Here is a 14,571-nt window from a genome sequence, read left to right as displayed (position 1 = left end):
AGAATAAGGGGTAGGTCATTTAGGACAGAGTTAAGGAAAAACTTCTCCCAGAGAGTTGTGGGAGTCTGGAATGCACTGCCTCGGAAGGTAGTGGAGGCCAATTCTCTGGATGCTTTCAAGAAGGAGCTAGATAGGTATCTTATGGATAGGGGAATCAAGGGATATGGGGACAAGGCAGGAACCGGGTATTGATAGTAATTGATCAGCCATGATCTCAAAATGGCGGTGCAGGCTCGAAGGGCGGAATGGTCTACTTCTGCACCTATTGTCTATTGTCTACAGATGCTCTGGGCTGTCTGCACCATTTCTGCAGGGCCCTGCAATTGAGGGAAGTACAGTTCCCACACCAGGTGGTGATACAGCCAGTCAGGATGCTCTTTTCTAGCTTGATGTCAAACTTTGTCTGACTATGCCCATGTAACGCAGTGTGGAATCTTTTTTCCCATTTCATAGGCGCGAAATAAGCTGAAGTTGCCAACAGTCTAACTACCTACAGGATAATAGGTGTTGTCTAACCTGACTGCCAGTTGAGAGTATCCTGGCTTGGAAAGGAAGCGCCAATGCCCAGGAATGGAAAAGAATAGAGAAAGTGGTTCATACGGGCCAGTCCATCACAGGCAAAAGCCTCCCTACTATTGAGTACATTTACTTGGAACGCTGACACAAGAAAACAGTGTCCATCATCGAAGATCCCCACCATGGCCTCTTCTGGCAACTAACTTTGGACAGAAGGTACAGAATACCCAAGATAGAGGAGCAGAATTAGGCTATTTTGCTCATCAATTCTGCTCTATCATTGGCTGATTTATTATCGCTTTCAATCTCATTCTTCAGTCTTTTCCTGCAACTTTTGACACACTAATTATGGACCTAAAAACCTACACTTTAATCAGACTCAGGTTTATTATCACTGGCATAAGCCGAGAAATCTGTTATTTCACTGTAGCAGTGCATTGCAATACGGAATAATTTTGATCTAGTTTTAATTATTAAGAGGTATACAATATTACGTGGGGTAAAGATGCGGCAAATGCAAGCAGGCTTTTTCCACTGAGGTTGGGTGGAACTCCAGCTGGAGGTCATGGGTTAAGGGTGAAAGATGAAAAGTTTAAGGGGAGCATGAAGGGAAACTTCTTTACTCAGAGGGTCGTGAGAGTGTGGAGTGAGCCGCCAGTGCAAGTGGTGCATGCACGCTGGATTTCAATGTTTAAGAGTTCGGAGAGGTACATAGATGGCTGTGGTCCTGGTGCAGGTCAATGGGACTAGGCAGGTTCAATGACTCAGCATGGACTACATGGGCCAAAGGGCCTGTTTCTGTGCTGTAGTTTCTATGATTCTGAATTACAGTGAGTTCATTATCCATTCACAAATCTGACAGCAGAGGGGGAAAAAAACTGTTCATTAAATGTTGAGAGTGTGCCTTCAGGCTCCTGTACCTCCCCACCTAGCTAATAATAGGGAGAAGGTGTTTGGGAGGCAGAAAAGCCTGAAGGTGTAAGTCAACTGTATCAGATGGACTACACTGCAGGGTTCTGAAAGAGGTGGCTGGGGAGTTTGTGGAGGCATTCATAATGATCTTTCAGGAATCACTAGATTCTGGCATGATTCCGGAGGAGTGGAAAATTGCAAGTGTCATTCCACTCTTCAAGAAGGGAGGGAGGCAGAAGGAAGGAAATTGTAGGTGAGTTAGCCTAACCTCAGTGGTTGGGAAGATGTTGGATTCGATTAAGGATGAGATCTCAGGGTACTTGGAGGTATGTGATAAAATTGCCCAAAGTCAACATGGTTTCCTTAAAAGGAAACCATGTGTATGTCGGATTTACAGAAGAGCCCATGTTATTACTGGAAAGATACTAGCATGGATAAATAAAGCAGTGGCTGATGGGCAAGAGGCAAAAAGTGGGGAATAAAGGGAGCCCTTTTCTGGCTGGCTGCTAGTGACTAGTGGTGTTTTGCAGGGTCAGTGTTGGGATTTCCTCTTTTAACACTATGTCAGTTAAATAGCTTTGAGGCCAAGTTTGCAGTCGATAGGGAGATAGGTGAAGATACAGGTGAAAATCTACTTGATCACAATTCTCAACAATCTACCCATCTGAAATGGCATCAATTAACATGAGCAAACACGAGGAAATCTGCAGATACTGGAAATTCAAACAACACACACAAAATACTGGTGGAACACAGCAGGCCAGGCAGCATCTATAAGAAGCACTGTCGACGTTTCGGGCCGTTTTGACCCTCCATCCATCGATGGTGTTTTCCTCCCCCGAAAACTGAGCTTTTCTAAAACACCCTCCAGAGTAAATTTGAAAATGCCACATGGGCAAGAGTAGTGTGGACAGGGTAACCGGAGATTTCTAGAAATGCTGTCATGACGTGCCGGAACAGATGGCGGCATTTCATTGTTTTCTTGAACGCAACCCTTACACAACCTAACAATTTCAGGACAGCAATGAGACTTAAGCCAGAAGTTAGAAATGTACTCACCAAATACTTTGACCCATAACTTACCGAATAAATAAGTATACTCACTTTGCCGTTTTCTGTCCTTGCTTGTATGAAGGTGGTTTACCTATTTATGCAAGTACTTCTCTGACAATAGATGTGCAACAGCCTAATGTAACATTGTATGCAAATACAAGATAACACTGATGCAGACATGTTTTATACATTTAACAAGGTGCTTTATTAACGTAAATTAGCCAGTTTTTCCAATGTTCGTCAGCCGGGTCATACTGTCCGTGAACTCCCTGTCGGTTGCCTCCATACGCTCCAGTATGTTTTTTTTTAGTTTTAAGTCCTCCTTTGTGAGAGCCAACAGTTGTCGTTTGGGAATTTCCCTTTAAGTTTTTCTAGTCTAACTGCACAAACGCACATTTCCACTGCGAGATTCGACACTAAACTTGTCACTTGTTTTCTGTAGATGTGTCCTGCACATGCCCAATAGATTTGCCGGAACACCTGTTTTAATGTGGACGGAGGTATTTTCAAAAACGCTTGGTGTGGACACCTATCATTTTTACTTGAAGCCTGCGTTGTCAGAATTATGCGGTCCAGTGTGGACATAGCCTCAGAGAACAATGAGGCACCAGTAACACCTGAACTGTAACCGAGTAGTCACAGGGGAAAATGGGCAAAGTAAACCAAGGTCAGGATGTAACAGTAATTCTATCACCAATGGAATTGAAATATTTTAATATAGGTGCTTGGTGTTGAATCATGATCTGACCTGATATGTGTTCATTTAGACTTGCAAATGTTATGTGTAAGAGGGAATGGATGCTGACAAGACAATATTCAAACTCTGGACAGCAGGGGAGACCTGGAGCTGTAGCACTATTTTTTCATGGTTTGGCTATATATACCTTTAAAGGATCACACCAATAATTGTCAGTGCTGTTTTCAATACTCAAAATTAACATCAAAAATAATACAAAGAAACCACTGTACACTATTATTTATTTTAATCAAGCCATATCCCATCAGATCACCAACAAATAAATCACTAAAAATCTGCCTTATCCTTCAGTAGCAAGTTACGTTCTGTTTAATACACAAAAACCTTAGTGCTCCTTGTACCAAGAATACTAAAAAATTTAAAACTGGCCAAAATTCAGATTCCCCCAATCAATTATGAAAAACTAGCCACAAATTTTCAGAGCCATTAAAAACTTGAATTAACGAACACTAAGATAGTGTGCACAAGTTGCTATAGAACTAGAAGCAATAATCCAGCTTTCAATCCTCTGCAAATTTGTAACATAGGTTTCTCTGCTTAATAATTTCTTTAAAAGAACCTTTAAGGAATGCTAACCACTAAATATTGCCACATTGTCATTAGTCAACACACATGCTTCAATATTAAATCAAGTCGTAAGCCAGCTCAAACTGAAACAAAAATCCTGATTTTGGCTTGTTTTAACAATTCCCATCATTGTCCTTCACCAAAGCACTTGAGAGATGTTTGACCAGGAACTTTGACTTTGCATTGGACTCTCTTTTCGTATCCATACAGCCTTGAAGATGGAGAATTAATACACACCGTCATTAAATTATAGTAAATGCAATCAAACCTTGAAGATGAGCTCCCTAGATCAAGGGGGCAAATGTCACAAGTGAATGAATTTTCATCGCGCTAAGGACCTTCGGAAAGATCTTAGTGAAAAGGCGAAGAAATTCGAGTTCTCGACACTTTGATTTTATTAAAAACTAACAATTCAAAATACACATTTCACTTGGCTGCCGTCTAAGGGGCGCAGATGTTGGCTTGTGAATGGCTGCTCCTGTTCTCAGTGATTCCCAATTTATTTTTTGCCCTCTACTTTCTTGTGTCCTCTTTTGTTGTGCTTCTTGGCAAACCGCATATTCCTAAGGAACTTGGGATCAACCTGAGAAAAAAAAAGTGATCAAAATGTATTAATCTTAGCTGATCTGCTTTGTTTTCCCTCAGGATTTAACATATTTAATTGTCAATAGGACCATGCTGAATAACAGCTTTGTATAAATGACCCCGGTGAGCTGGATTTCTCTCAACTATGAAAAACATTAACTCAGAAACCAGCAGGCATGCAAAAATCCTTCAGGTTAAGCCTCTTTTCAAACTGAACTGTGCTGTTCTCCACTGATCACCACAAATTCCAAATGTTCACCCTAAAATAGTTCGATATCCATGGAATCTTCCTTTCACAACTGTTTACTTTAGGCCCTGAAACTATACTCTTGTTCCAATTCCTTACAACCATGGAAATCTCCAAAGGGTGAATAGGTACTGGAGAAGGACCAATTTTAATGAGATGAGAATAGATAAACTGAAAAGAAAGTTTGTCAGCAAAACTGTATAATGGCAAGATAAGGTGGAGACTGTTCTATTATACATTTTACTGTACATAATATTTATAACAAATTACTCTAATTTTTTGCATTGCACATTTCGGAGACGACTAAGATTTTTACTCGTGTAAGAAATAAAGCCTGGCTGACATCAGGGTTTCCCCAGCCCTTTTTCTGCTTGGACAAACACCATTTAAGCAGGGGTCAATGAAATACCTGGTCTAGATACATCCCCATGAAGATGGTGGTAGAGAAAAGCAACAGCACCACAAACAACCATAAAAAACAGCTTTTCAACGCCAGGTTGTTGACATGACTGAACTGAGCTGAATGTGGGGAGTTCAGAGGAAACTCCACCAAGGCTGAGTGTGACTACAAGAGATCATGGGTTAAGGGTGAAAGGTGAAAACGAGGGGAAACCTCTTCATTCAGAGTCGTGAAAGTGTGGAACAAGATGCCAGCGCAAGTGGTGGCTGTGACCTCGATCTCAATGTGTACGAGAAGTTTGGATAGGTACATGGATGGTGGGACATGGAGGGTTATGGTCATAACGCAGGCTGATGAGAATAAGCAGTTTAAATGGAGACTCTAAAAGACAACCTACTCAGAGCAGAGGGGATTGGCTGAGATACAACACCGACATATGCCAGTGACATTAAACCAGATTCCGATTAATCAGTACTTTACATCAGTTGTTACCAAGGTAGAATTGCTGCTGAAGCCTCATAAGACAACTGTAATTGAGACATTGGATTTTAAGAGGGGGAACTGAAAGGCTTTTCTTAAAGGGGATAAACTGCTTGGTCTCGATGGGATTAAACCATGGTTTCCAAAGGAAGTAAGCGTGAAGGCTTGGCCACAGTGCTCCAAACATCCTCAAGATTCAGGACGGGACAGACACAAAGACATGGAAAATGTTACACCTTTACTGAACAAGAAAAGGAGGAGTATGGATAAACACAACAACCACAGCTTAACCTTAACCCTGGGTAACACTGGAAACAAGGGACAGAATCAGCAGTCACTTGAACTAGAATGGCATGATTTGTGAAAAATGAATTAGAAACATAGAAAGCCTACAGCACAATAACAGCCCTTCAGCCCACAATGCAGTGCCGAACATGTCCTTACTTTATAAACTACCAGGGTTACCCATAGCCCTCTATTTTTCTAAGCTCCATGCACCTATCCAAAAGTTCCTTAAAAGACCCTATCATATCTGCCTCCACCACTGTTGCTGGCAGCCCATTCCACGCACTCACCACTCTCTGCGTAAAAACTTACCCGACATCTCCTCTGTACCTACTTCCAAGCATCTTAAAACTGTGCCCTCTCACATTAGCTATTTCAGCCCTGGAAAAAGGCTTCAACTATCCACACGATCAATGCCTCTCATCATCTTATACACCTCTTATCAGGTCACCTCTCATCCTCTGCCACTCCAAGGAGAAAAGGCTGAGTTCACTCAACCTATTCCCACAAGGCACGCTCCCCAATCCAGGCAACATCCTTGTAAATCTCCTCTGCACCATTTCTAGTTTCCACATCCTTCCTGTAGTGAGGTGACCAGAACTGAGCACAGTACTCCAAGTGGGGTCTGACCAGGGTCCTCCTATATAGCACTAACATTACCTTTCTGCTCTTAAACTCAATCCCGCGGCTGAAGGCCAATGCACTGTATGCTTTCTTAACCAGAGTCAACCTGCGCAGCAGCCTTGAGTGTCCTATGGACTCGGACCACAAGAACCCTCTGATCCTCCACACTGCCAATAGTCTTACCATTTATACTATATTCTGCCATCATATTTGGCCTACCAAAATGAACCACCTCACACTTATCTGGGTTGAACTCCATCTGCAACTTCTCAGCCCTGTTTTGCGTCTTATCAATGTCCCACTGTAACCTCTGACAGCCCTCCACATTATCCACAACACTTCTAACCTTTGTGTCATCAGCAAACTTACTAACCCATCCCTCCACTTCCTCATCCAGGTCATTTATAAAAATCGCAAAGAGAAGGGGTCGCAGTAGAGATTGTGGCACACCACTCATCACCAACCTCCATGCAGAATATGACCCGTCTACAACCACTCTGCCTTCCGTGGGTAAGCCACCTCCGGATCCACAAAGCAATGTCCCCTTGGATCCCATGCCACCTACTCTCTCAATAAGCCTTGCATGGCGTACCTTATCAAATCCCTATATACACAACATCTACTGCTCTACCTTCATCAATGTGTTTAGTCACATCCTCAAAAATTCAATCAGCGCGACTGCCTTTCACAAAGCCATGCTGACTATTCCTAATCATATACCTCTCCAAATGTTCATAATAAATGTTCAATTGTGTCCAACATACAGGACTTGAATTTTCTAACAAAAAACAGGAAGGAAACATATGGGAAATAAAGCCAATATGATGCATATGGATTCCAAGTCATTTGGTAGTTAAGTACTTAATCAAGATTGAAACACGAACAGAAAAGTGGGAAACTAACAGAGAGCATCAGTGTTTGCCATGTTTAAACTAAGGGTACAGTGGTTCCCAGCTTTCCTCAAGATAGTAATTACTTGCATGTGGGTGTACTCTACATAAACTGATAGCCCAATGAACAGCAAGGAGTATAGCCAACACAAGGGATTCTGCAGATGTCGGAAATCTTGAGTGACGTACACCAAGTCCTGGGGGAACTCAGGAGGTTTGGCAGCATCAAGGGAGAGGAAATAAGCATTTGACATTTCAACTGAGATACTTCACAACTGGAAGGAAAGGGAGAAGCAGCCAGAAAAATGTGAGGGAAGCTGGCTTACGCTAAGAGCTGAAAGGGAAATTTTCCTCTATCATATTCCACCTTCCTGAGCCAAAGCCTCCCAGCTTTACCCTCTCCCTTATCAACCTAGCTTCCCTCTTACCTGCTAGCTTGTACTCCTCTCCCCCCACCTTCTTGTTCTGGCCTCTTCCCCTTCCTGAGTGGGGTAGGGTGATTTTGTGGGAACGGCGTGAGAACTGGCAGGGTGGGTTCCTCCAGCACTTTGTGTGATGCTCAAGGACAGCAATTAACTAATACAAAATTAGTCTAGTGAAAGAGTACGTAAGGTAGTATTTTAATTAGTAAACGTGGCAAGAATACAATGAGACTAAATTGAGGGGACAACCCTAAGAGATACATGAATGAAATCAGGGATATATGTGAGTAGTTTAAGAGACAGGATGGGTTGAAAAAGTGGTAAAAGATGCTACTGAATTAGAAGGTTCCATTATGGTGGGTCAAACACAGGATAAATCATACCAGACACACTCAAGTGGTAAAAGTGAAGCTGTTCTAACTAAAACGTTCCAAAGCAAAGAAAACATCTACACAAGAGACATTCTAGTCTGGAAAATATCTTAGGCAACCATGAAGCACGTATTTGTACACACTAATAAACAGTTATTCAAAGCTTACAATCTATAAAATTTATCATGGTGACAAAATAAGGAAAATCCAATAATCAACTCAAAATAAAGTGTTCAAAATCTACGAGGTTTAATGGAGATTGCAGCCCCAATAAACACGGGGATGTTCTTTTGATTTAATTTCCCTGCAGTATCAATGATCTGGTAACGGTCAGTACCAAAATCACTTTCGAATGCAGGTACATCTTACCCTTTTACTCCCTTCATACACATCTACAACACTAAAGTAATTGGTAACCACGTACGAAAACAGTGAGGGCACTATGATTAGCTACCCAAACATGTAGGCATATTAAAAACATTTGAAACAGGACAGTCTGCATTTATAATGGCACCCCTAAAACCCTCATGCCACCGAAAAATTTTAGAAAGTTTGTACTGTTGTAAAAGGCCAACTTGCAAATCACAAATACCAGTGATAATCACCAGATAATCAGTTTTAGTGGATAGTGATTCAGTGCCAGTAAATAACAGCCCATACGCAACAAATAAATCTTTGCTGCTCTTTTTCGAAGCACTTCAGAAGCCAAACAGTTCAACATCTTTCCTCTAAACCAGGGACCCAAGGACCCCTCAGTTAATGGCAGGGGGTCCGTGGCATAAAATAGGCTGGGAGCCCCTGCTCTAAATCAATAGGCTTAAAGCCACACTCCCTTTACTGTACCTGCCTGGACTTTTGAATCTCAAGATTCAAAATCACACACTCCAGATTTGTCAGAGGCAAGAACATTATTCATTGAGACATGGGTGACATGCAACAAAGGAAAGGCTTTCGATGCTGGGTTGAGGAATGGTAATGAAAGTGACACAATGGTCAAATGGTTGCATTCTGCCACTCTATACATGGCTCTCCCCACTCTATACATGTCAAGCACGTGAACAAAAAGACTTACTCCTTTTAGGGGTTCAAATCGATAAGACTTGGGCTTCTTGATCCCATTTCTGTGCCACTTGCGGGCTGCAAGATTCAGAAGAGTTGTTTAGGAAACATATTTAGCAGATTAAAAAGTAACCAATGATCAACAGGCAGAGAGCTGGGACTTACACTGATTGTGATTGGTGTGATTCTTGGACTTGGCCATGGCTCAAATAACCTGTAAGAGTGAGGAAGAACATCAGCATACCCCACCAACCAACATTGTTTTCACTCCAAGACTGAGGGAGTAGAGGATCCTAAGCGCACTCGTTCATATGTCTAAATTACACTCCACTTTTCATCCCCATAAAATCAACCACCCCATTCAGTTCTCTCCCCATAAAATCAACTTACTCCACCGGTTCTCACACAATCATCCATTATCCCGCCCACACTGTTCTCCCCTGCCTCGACTCCACTCCCCTCTCGTATTCGTCCATGAGTGAAGGCCCAACCACTCACCGGCCGGACTCTAACCCCCACCGTTTCGCTACCCAGGCCTAGGACCAGAGAAAGACTGCGAGTCACCCATCCCTGCTGGTCTCTGCCCGCCACCCATCGCACCGCCGCCGAGCCCGGTGCCCCGATTGCGGCCGATGGAAGCGGATTTCACTCACTCACCTCCCGACGGCGACACTACAGCCAGCCCCGCTACCGGAAAAGGACGGCGCTGCGCGGAGAACGCCGGGATATCCCAGACGGTGTTCTCTTCCGGCGGCGGCGCGGACCCGGTGCGAAGGTTCCGCCGGGACAAAAGTACAAAGAGGTCGGATGTCCTTTGGAACAGCTCGGAGAGGAGTCAGACACGTACTCATTGTTTTCCACAGCCTCATTCGTTCATAATGCTGACAGTTTACGGCCGGTGATATTTCATTCAGCTGAAGTATTAACAAACTTCTTAATCACATCCAAGAGTTGACCAACTATCCGTCTCTTGAACCAGTGAAGATAACTTCACTCAGCTTCTCTTGCCGCGTCACTGAATTGTTCCCACAATCTATGGACTCAACTCTTCATCTTAGGTTCTCAATATTTATTGCTTATTTATGTATTATCAATTTTTTATTTGCATAGTTTCTTGTCTTTTGCACACTGGCTGTCCGCCCTGTTGGGTGTAATCTTTCATTGATTCTATTACTGTTATTGGATTCATTGAGTATGTCCACAAGAAAACGAATCTCGGGTTGTAAATGGTGACATATATGTACTTTAATAATACATTTACTTTCAACTTTGAAATCCAGAGTAACACACAAAATGGTGAAAGAACTCACCAGGTCAGGCAGCATCTATGGAGAGAAATAAATCTAATGAAAGCTCTCGGTTGTTTAAACATCGCTTCTTGATTTCCCTCTATAGATGCAGCCTGATTTGAGGAGTATCTCCAGCATTTGTGTGTGTAACTGTGCTTGAGAAATAGATCAAGTTCAAGTTTATTGCAATGGGTGCCCATTCCAGTTGTGGAAACTTAATGAAAAATTTGCTTTTTGCCTCAACAGCACAATGCACTGGAAAAAAAAGGCAAACTCAAATAGATATAAACTTAAGTTAGTAAATGCAAATCAACACAGATTGCACATAACTTGGGACAGAGTGTACCTAGAACGGGGCAGAACAGACCTTGTGCCAAACTAATTGAGAGCCCCAGCCCGCTCCAACTTCCTCAGGAGGCTAAAGAAATTCAGCGTGGCCCCGGCAACCAATTTTTATCGATGCACCACAGAAAGTGTTCTGTCTGGATGCATCACAGCCTGGTACGGCAACTGCTCTGCACGTGACGGCGGAAAGCTGGAGAAAGTTGCGGACACAGCTCAGCGCATCACGGGAACCAGCCTATTCAAAGGATTCTGCCTACACTTCTTGCCAGCATAATCAGTGACCTTATCCACCCTGGACGTTCTCTCTTCCCCCATCTCCATCAGGAAGGAGATACAACAGCTTGAAAGCACGTACTAACAGGCTCAAGGACAGCTTCTATCCACTGTTACCAGACTGTTGTACAGACCTCTCGTACAATAAGATGGACACTTGATCTCACAATCCACCTCGTTATAATTATGCACTTTATCATTTACCATCCCTGCACTTTTTTGGTACCTTTTACACTTTCTTCTGGATGGTTATTGCTTTACCTTATTCTAGCTCAATGCTCGGTGTAATGATTTGATCTGTATGAACAGTATGGAAGACAATCTTTTCACTGTACACGTGACAACAATAAACCAATTCCAATCCCTCTTCGTCCTTCAGATATCACTCCATTCTCTGCAGAAACATTATTTTAAAAAATGCATGTTGTGGAAACCAGTGACATATGGACCAAGGCAGTATTATGGTTTTACAAACGACAAAATCTGCAGATGCAGGAAATCCATGCAACGCACAAAAAATGCCAAAAAACAGGATCTCCCAGTGGCCGCCATTTTAATTCCACTTCCCATTCCCATTCTGATATGTCCATCTATGGCCTCCTCCACAGTTGTGATGAGGCCACACTTAGGTTGGAGGAACAACACCTTATGTTCCATTTGGGTAGTCTCCAACCTGATGGCGTAAACATTGATTTCTCAAACTTCCAGTTATGTCCCCCAACACCATCTCCTCCTCCATTTCCCATCCCCTTTTCCCTCTCTCACCTCATCTCTTTGACTGCCTATCACCTCCCTCTGGTGCTCCTCCCCCCTTTTCTATCTTTCATGGCCTCTGTTTCTTTCACCAAATTCCCAGCTCTTTACTTCATCCCTCCCCCTCCAGGTTTCACCTGTCACCTGGCGCTTCTCTCTCCCCTCTCCCCACCTTTTAAATCTACTCCTCAGCTTTTTTACTCCAGTCCTGCCGAAGGGTTTCAGCCCAAAACGCCCACTCTTTCCCTAGATGCTGTCTGGCCATTGTGGTTTTACAGTTTGGTTCAAGAACCTGATGTCAGTGGGGAAAAAGATTCAGATCAGATTTGCCCCTGGAAAATAAAGGTGCTTCCACTGAGGCTGCTGAGATATCTGAAATGGTGATCTCCAGATTAGATGTGAGCCATCTCCCTTTGGTAAAGGTTCTTGTAGAAAGCCATTGAGGAGGGAGTTCTAGGGCATGAAACAAACCGCTGATGAGATATTTTTGACGTCTTTGTCCTTCTTAGTCTTAGAGTTTGCAGATTTGGGAATTGCTGGCAGAGTCCCCTCCCCCCACCAAGACATCTTACTTACGGATCTGTCTCTTCCGTTGGGGTTGTCTACTTCAGTGCTCCTGATTCAGCCACCTCTCTATTGGTGAGACCCGATGTAACTGAGCGACTGCTTCATCAAGCACCTCCGCTCCACCTGCCACACGTGGAACTTACCGGTGGCCAAACATTTTAATTCTGATTCCCATTCCCCTTCCAACATGACGCTCTATGGCCATCTCTTGTGCCAAGGTGAGGCCACCCTCAGGGTGGAGGAGCAACACCTTATATTCCATGTGGGTAGCCTCCAGGCTGATGGCATGAATATTGATTTCTCCTTCTGGTAAAAAAAATCCTTCCCCCTCCCCCTTCCTGCATTCCCTACTCTGACCTGTGACCTCTTCTCACTTGCCTACCACCTCTCCCTGGGTCCCTTTCTCCTATGGTCCACTCTACTCTCCAATCAGATTCCTTCTTCTCCAGCCCTTGACCTTCCCCACCCATCTAGCTTCACCAATCACCTTACAGCTGGTCTCCTTCCCTTCCCACACCCTTCTTATTCTCAGCCTCACACTCCCGGCCATAACCCACCAGCGCAGTTCCTCAGTCTCACAGCCCCAGCCGTAACTCACTTCCTTTCCTACCACTCCCTTAATAGCTAGAGAACGTAACAGCACATCCGCTTGTCGAAGGAAACAGGAGCTTCTGGTGAAAAGCTACAGGGAAATCGTTCAAACGCCACACAGACAAGACCTGTGGTCAGGGTTGATCCAGGGTCTGTAGCGCTGTGCAGTAGCAACGCTGCATGCTGTGCCAATGTGGCACCCTCGAACGTTGCTGGAGCAGCACCCATTCAGGAAGTGGACAGTACTCAATCGCATTCCTGATTAGTTTGCTGTGCACATTGAAAAGACTTTGGGGTGACAGGAATCACATCGCCATCTGCCGTTTTCTTCAGATCTAACCGGTTCTTCTATTAAATGGTTCAATTTAATATCAGAGAGTGTATACAGTATACAACCTGAAATTCTCTCTCTTCACAGACATCCACGAAACAAAAAAACCCATAGAATGGAAACATCAGAAACCCCTCCCCCCATTCACAGGCAGAAACATCAACCCTCCTCCTCCGTGGGAGCACTGACCCCCCCCCCCACCATGCCAGCAATAGCAAAAGCCCCCAAAGAGATCATGATCTAGTGTCCATCAGAAACTTCAGTCCATAACCCAGACCAGTGGTATCTCAGACAGGCTGTCTCTCGCCAGCAACATTTATGTGGCTACAACACACACAAAATACTGGTAGAACACAGCAGGCCAGGCAAGGGAGAAGCGCTGTTGACGTTTCGGGCCGAGACCCTATGTGGCTATCTCAGTTACGCTTCTGGTCGAGGGTGACCTGCAGAATGCTGGCAGTGGAGACCCCAGCAAGTATGAAACTCTGGAATGTCAAGAGGAAGTTGCTCTCTCTCACTGTTCCTTATAGATCTGTGGAGCAAATGCCCTGCTCAGCAGCCCATGTCTTGGTTCGCTGCAGTCAGTCATCGGAGAACTTCATTCTCTAAAGCTATGGAAGAGTCTACAAAGAACTGTGAGGACAGCTGGGAGGGTCATAGGGGTCTGCCTACCATCCATCAGGGACATTTATCAAGAGCACTGTGCACACAGGGCCCTTAGTATTATCAAGGTTCCCACCCATCCATTCAGCATCCTCTTTGACTTTCTACCATCAGGCAGGAGACTCTGAAGCATAGAGATAAGAACTGTCAGGAAGGGAAACAGTTTCTTCCCTCAGTCCATTAGGCTTCTGAACTCCCTGCTGGGCCGAGACTTCAACTGTACTTTTTTTTCCATAGACGCTGCTGAATTTCTCCAGCATTTTGAATATGTTGCTTGGATTCCCAGCATCTGCAGATTTTATTTTGTTTTTAGTATTTAATTTATGCACTTTGTTTATCAATGTGTGATTCATCTGCAGATTTAATTCTTACTTTCCTTAGTTATTGTGTGTTACATGTGTGTTATGTGTACTACTGTGCTTTACACCCTGGTCCGGAGAAACGCTGTCTCGTTGGACAGTATGTAGTTAAATGACAATGAACTTGTCTTGACCTGAAAAAGAAATTGAGCAATGTGCATTCATTCCCACTTTGAATTAATGACGGGAGTACAGTCAGTGATGACTCAGTGAGGAACCACTACAATGATTT

General features: G+C 43.7%; 1 protein-coding gene and 1 non-coding gene across 2 annotated transcripts; both read right to left on the bottom strand.

Annotated features, from left to right (window-relative positions):
• Positions 1-4,182: 4,182 nt before the first annotated feature.
• rpl29 (ribosomal protein L29) lies at positions 4,183-9,933 on the bottom strand. Its single transcript, XM_073072094.1, has 4 exons — positions 9,826-9,933; positions 9,334-9,382; positions 9,182-9,246; positions 4,183-4,388 (listed from the first exon to the last, which is right to left on the bottom strand). The coding sequence occupies exons 2-4, from the start codon at positions 9,368-9,370 to the stop codon at positions 4,305-4,307; spliced, it is 186 nt and encodes a 61-aa protein (XP_072928195.1). The 5' UTR covers positions 9,371-9,382; positions 9,826-9,933; the 3' UTR covers positions 4,183-4,304.
• Positions 8,340-8,469, bottom strand: LOC140742163 (small nucleolar RNA SNORA71). The gene has a single exon (XR_012102239.1). It is a non-coding gene; the product is annotated as a small nucleolar RNA SNORA71 (small nucleolar RNA).
• Positions 9,934-14,571: the final 4,638 nt, after the last annotated feature.

This window comes from Hemitrygon akajei, chromosome 19 (genome assembly GCF_048418815.1).
Source record: "Hemitrygon akajei chromosome 19, sHemAka1.3, whole genome shotgun sequence".
Taxonomy (NCBI): Eukaryota; Metazoa; Chordata; class Chondrichthyes; order Myliobatiformes; family Dasyatidae; genus Hemitrygon; species Hemitrygon akajei.
This window is presented reverse-complemented; position numbering and strand designations above follow the sequence as displayed.

Bases quoted from the DNA above. Each gene is read 5' to 3' on its own strand.
- rpl29 (XM_073072094.1), bottom strand. From the start codon at position 9,370: ATGGCCAAGTCCAAGAATCACACCAATCACAATCAGT. The intron at 9,247-9,333 runs GTAAGTCCCAGC...TGAATCTTGCAG, and splicing joins TCACACCAATCACAATCAGT to CCCGCAAGTGGCACAGAAAT. The intron at 4,389-9,181 runs GTAAGTCTTTTT...TTTTTTTCTCAG, and splicing joins GATTTGAACCCCTAAAAGGA to GTTGATCCCAAGTTCCTTAG.